General features: G+C 49.1%; 1 protein-coding gene across 1 annotated transcript; it reads right to left on the bottom strand.

Annotated features, from left to right (window-relative positions):
- Positions 1 to 560: 560 nt before the first annotated feature.
- LOC124679489 lies at positions 561 to 3845 on the bottom strand. The gene is made up of 10 exons (XM_047215234.1): positions 3646 to 3845; positions 3336 to 3573; positions 3176 to 3259; positions 2907 to 3076; positions 2640 to 2782; positions 2363 to 2543; positions 1659 to 2265; positions 1266 to 1378; positions 907 to 1150; positions 561 to 811 (listed from the first exon to the last, which is right to left on the bottom strand). The coding sequence occupies exons 1-10, from the start codon at positions 3843 to 3845 to the stop codon at positions 566 to 568; spliced, it is 2226 nt and encodes a 741-aa protein (XP_047071190.1). The 3' UTR covers positions 561 to 565.
- Positions 3846 to 5568: the final 1723 nt, after the last annotated feature.

The following is a 5568-nucleotide window of genomic DNA, read 5'->3' as shown; positions in this document are numbered from 1 at the left end:
TAGCACTTGGTGAGGGAAGTTGTTTCCCTTTATTAGTACTCTAACAAAAAATTGGCTCCCTCCTTCTAGCATAGTATTTCTTTTGTTTGCATGTTGATAAAATCATTCAATTTGCTCATAAAAAAGAAAAACAAAGAGTTACTTTTGGCTAAGTGGATTAGAAAATTTAGTTGATTAAACAAGACTTATTGTGGTTAAAACCATTTTTTTTATTTATTCTAGAAAAACTATGTAAATGTGAATTAATTTGTTTTCTTATCTGCTCACAAAACCAACATAATTTGCCATCATGCACAAATGGTATTGATGCTCTAATCACCGGATTGAATTGTCAACCAAGTTCTGAATTTCATATGTAATTCATTAGAAATGTCAAAAAAAGGTTGTGATGGGTCATCAACATGGGAAATAGTCTCTTACCCCCCACAAATGGTTAACACTAGGCAAAAGTCTCTGTCACATTTTTCTTAGTAATCTTTTTTAACTCATGTTGTAGGTATAATATCAACATTTCTAAAACTACAAAAACTGGTGTACAAGACAATGTAAACTTTTAGCATTTGTTTTATCTCGATCTCAACCTCGATCTCCATCTTGTGGTCTCATGAGGCCTCAAGAGCTGTACAGGAGCAGCTGGGATCCTGAGCCACCACTCTCTCAACCTCCTCACCAGCTTCTCGCTGCTCTTCTTCCTCATTGGCATATGCCTCGTGTAAGTCTCTAGCAGAATGAACAGGAGTATACTTCTGAATGGCAGAAACGCAAATGCTGTAGCCGCGGTGATCATCGCTGCCGCAACTTTGTTCGTGCTCTGGTACAATAACCCTTGCCAGCATCAGACTTTACAACAAATTCAACAAAACATGTACTGAATAGTAGTTTGGATTCAAGAGTGGATCAGGTAACCTGAGGGAATGCTGCAAGCATGAGGGACCGGAGCTTGAGGAGAAATATATTCCCAGCTTGCACGTGTGCCTCAAGTTGCGAGATGGCTTCCTGCAGAGCAAGGAGTTGTTCGACGGTTCGTCGTCGAGGAGGAGTTGTGACTTCAAATGCTTCGATCAGCTGCATGTCCCCATGGTACTTGTTCCATAGCATGAAACCAGTGGAGCCGAGCAAAAATCCAGGGACCATGTACCATATAAAGCCTCTACATATTTCATATATATATATATAAATAAAAGAATCACAACAACTATCTTAAAGGAATATTACAAAAATGTTCAGCTTTAACATTATATATGGTCATGGACAATGAAAATTACTTGTAAGCTATGTAGAGGAAACAGAGCAAGAAGACGTAGGATTTGAGTGGATCTTCCCACTCGGCCAAAAAGAGAAGCCTTTTGCCTACTTCAATCAAAGGAAACAATAATTCCTGCATGTCAAGAGGAAATCAACAGACATTACTTAGACAAATCATGTCTTAAACCAGTCCCTATAACACAAACTGAAAAATGCAGAGTAATAAATGGAATTTTAGTGTTCTACTTGTCTACACGGACCATTTTAACTGAAATCTTCAGTGTTTGTTCCAGTATCTGATTTCAAGTATTTGCATGATATAAAAATATATATATATATATATGCGCGTTATTACTTAAAAAGGTTTTTGCATGATTATAAACTAGTGGCAGATGAATTATTTTTAGCAATACCTTCAGGACAGCAACATTCGTGTCTATGTCCTCCACCTTGACCTGATCGAGCGTAGCGCGTGCTGCCTCCACTCTACCAGAATACCCAACTGATCGCTCCAGTGCCATTTGGACAGAGCTAGTTCCTCCAATCTGTACATCTCCCGCAGTAAAATCCCTTTCTTCAGGATTGTCCTCCTCCTTCAGTGTCAGCAAGCCCATCCTCACAAGTGTATGCGCCGACAGAGGGAACGGATCAACGAGCGTCAGATCATCGGAACTGCTCTGTGCTGCCAAGTCATCACTCCCTCTGAACCTTGAGCAATGCTGCTTCAGCTGGCCGTACAGTGCCTCCAGTATCTTGTCCCCCTTGGGCAGCTTCTCTGCCAGGTTGAAGGCCAGGGTGGTCTTGAAATACGCCGGCAGTATGTGGAACCCCTCTTTTACGGTGCGGTACCGGAGGATCCCCAACGTCGCGACGGAAAGTGCTTCCGCCTTCTGGAAGTTGGCGAGCTTGTACCTCCTGATGAACTTGTGTGCGTGCAGCACCTCCTTGATGACTGCGAACCAGTAGTCCCGGCGGCTGTGGCCTTTGAATTGGGGGAACTCAAAGAACACTGGCTCGCTTCTGTCGATCGGTACCGGAACTAAGTGTGTTAGCAAGCACAGCTTCTTGAATGAACTGAGAAATGCCGTCATTGTATGATCATTAGAGACTCACTCACATGGAGCTAGATTTGTACATAACAGCCTTATCGAAGAGGTGAGCGCCCCACGGGCCGGTGGACTCGCGCTTCACGCACTGCTTCAGGTCCTTGGCCAGATCGTACACGACGGCGTCCCCGTAGGAGAAATCGACACCGATGGCCTCGAAGTAGAGGGCGTGGTTCGTGAGCGTGAGCCTCCCTGCAAGATAGTTGACGGATCACCCTTAAGAAACTCGTGAAGCAGCACGGATCAGCAGCGCCGAAGCACAAATTTACCATAGGGAAAATGCTTAACCAGGCCACGTGGAAGTCCCGATGTGCTGGAGAACCGGCTGCGTGGTGGCGGCGCCGAAGATGTCGAGGACCACCTCACCGTCCAAGAGGTCGAGATCGGGCGCCTTGTGCCCGCCTGACATGCATCTCGCGGAGCTCAGCACCCTGGCGGGAACGAGGGAGTTGTCACATTGAGGTGATCACGCACAAAAATGTGGTACGTGGTGGAAGTGACAGAATTTTGTTCAGAAATGAAACTGAATGTTGTTCAGATAACATGATGGCATACTTGTCTAGGCTATTGAGGTACTTGTGGTAGATGAGGAAATGGAGCCTGCCGCCGGTGGAATTGGTGAGTGCGTCGAAGAGGTTGCGGACGGTGATGGGGTGCGCCACCGCGGGGCAGGCCGGGGCGATCTTGGCGAACGCCTCCGGCCCGACCGTCCTCCTCCCGTCAACCTACACATTCGTTCCATTATCCATCCACAAATCAGTCACAGCTCACAGTTCCTTTGCCAAGATGAAGAAGAAACTGTGGTCGAGAGGCGATGAAATGACCTGAATTGCCATCTGCGTGGGGCTAGAGTAGAATATGGATCCGCCGTCGTCGTCGTCCGTGCCGTCCCCGCTGAATGCCGCTTTCTGCAACGACAGAACCGTCAATCCTGATCAGTGACTGAACCTGAATTGCGTGGTGCCATCGATCATTGTCGCGGACCTGTAACTCTGCTTCCGTCTCCTGGTCGGGCGCCTCCCAGGCGAGCATCATGTCGTAGGTGAGGGAGTGGAACTCCTTGTCGCCGAGGTGGTCGTGGCGGCGCCTGGTCTCGGCGCGCAGGGCGACGTAGGAGCAGTACTCCACCAGGCTCCTCGCGTAGGCGAGCGGCGGCGTAGGCGGGGTCGGCTGCTCCGGCTCGAACCGCCGCACCAGCTGCTCCACCGGCACGCCCGCGATCCTGCCGCACAAACGTTCGACCCGTCAGTCAGTCCCAAGAATCCAGGGGAAAGAAAGAATCAGATATACGGACCGCGCGCATCGGTCGACGACGGAGGCGGCGGTGGGCGAGAGGGGAGGGATGCCGCAGTGCTGCTGCGACGACGACGCCGCCGCCGCTGCGTCGTCCATGGCCGGTGCCGCGCTTTCGTCCATGGCCGCCGACGGTGCCGCGCCGTCCGTCCTGCTGCCGTCGCCGCGCCGGCGTGAGAAGAGGCCGTCAAAGAGACCCATCGCCGTGGGTGGCGGCCGGCCGCATTGCCCGTGCCTCCGTGCGTACGCCCGGTTAAGGCGGCAAAGAAGATGGCGCGTGCCGTGCCGTGGTCTGGACGGGTTGCCCTTCTCGGCGCGGCGAGGGTGGTTGGTTGGTTAGGAGGCGGCGAGTCCGTGCGCTCCTCTTTTTGCCCTGCTCCGGGGCCGCGGGAGTCGGGTGTCCGGTGACTGATCGAGCCACCGCACCGATCGCGGGCACGCATGCAAGCTTGGGGCGGGGCGGGGTTGCGGTTGCTTCAAAAAAGCAGAGGAGATTGATGCTAACATCTGCAGATCTGATTGTCCGACGTCGTCGTCCTCGTATCCCTGCCGCCACGCCACTATACGCTGTTGTGGTTCGGTTTTGCTGCCACGCAATGTGCACGCGTCACTGTTTTCCTGCATTTCCAATCTTTGAATTAACGTCACTTCTGCATTTCGTATCTTTGAACCGCGCGCGGTGGAGTCTCACTGTGAAGCCAAATAAATACAACTCCCTAATTCATCACTTCACTTCGTTTCGAAAAAAAAAAAAAAAAACATCACTTCATCGACAGGAAATTAAACATGCACGTAAAGTCACTTCAAACTACGAGGCAGCCTTCTTTTCCACGATATAAAATCATGTGCCACAGCATCTCTTTTTTCTTTTTCTAAGGCTGCTCATAGTGGGGAGTAACTTAGACTAGTAACGTATGCCATATTATTAGTCGAGGTTACTACCTTCATAGTGGGTAGTAACTTATATATGGTGTCATGCATTATGTCATTTATTATGTTTTTGTAACATAGCTAGTTACCACCTCACTCTCTTTCTTCATTTATTCGCATGCCATGTCACCAAAATGCCTTGAGATGTGTGATGTTAGTAGCTATGTTACTCCCACTATGAGCAGTCTAAGCCAATTCACTCTGGCTCTCTTCCCTCCGTTCTATCTCGAGCGGCGTCCCTCAAACGGACCGAACAAAGGCGTCAGCATGGGTTACCGTCTTTCGCGACGTCTTTACCCAACCGCTTCCTCCAAACGAATTCTCAAATCCAACATAAATTTAAAATTTTATTTAAATTTTTTATATGTTACAAACTTTAATTAAGATTTAACTTAAACTAAAACCGAGACTAGACTAGACTGCTCGTCGTAGGGCATGAGGCGAGCAGCGGCGTCTGGTCCGGGTCCGCCGGCTCAAGGCATGGAGCGAGGGAGAGAGAGAGCGGGAAGGAGTGGACGATGCCACGTGGGAAGGCCTAGTGGCAACGAGACGTCACATCTGCCTTCAACTAGGGAACCGTTACCACCATTAATAAAAGTTGACAGCCTCGATCTATGATAGGTGTGGCCTACCACCTACAAACGTCTCTGACGACTCATGTCCAACGCGCCAACCAAGGCAAATGTGGGTTGGGGCAGCCTGGAGACGCCCAATGGGCTATTGGAGTGTGTCGGACAGTGTTTGAGATGTGTGGTAAGGTGCGAATTTTTTGTCCAGGGGTCCAGTAGCTCTTTGGGATGCCGGCTGAGGCTCGCCGCTGGATTCTCTTAGTCTGTATTGAGTTTGCTTCAATTTCGTAGCAATAACAAGACTAGAAAGTATATCAACCAACATTACATCGTGCCATTTCAACGACGTTCGTAGAACAAGACACATAAAATATTCCCTGTGAAATAGCTACATGGCACTAGACATGGTACATACATATTCGATT

This window comes from Lolium rigidum, chromosome 7, assembly GCF_022539505.1.
Source record: "Lolium rigidum isolate FL_2022 chromosome 7, APGP_CSIRO_Lrig_0.1, whole genome shotgun sequence".
Taxonomy (NCBI): Eukaryota; Viridiplantae; Streptophyta; class Magnoliopsida; order Poales; family Poaceae; genus Lolium; species Lolium rigidum.
Note: the sequence above shows the minus strand (reverse complement) of the source record. Positions and strands in the feature narration are given on the sequence as shown.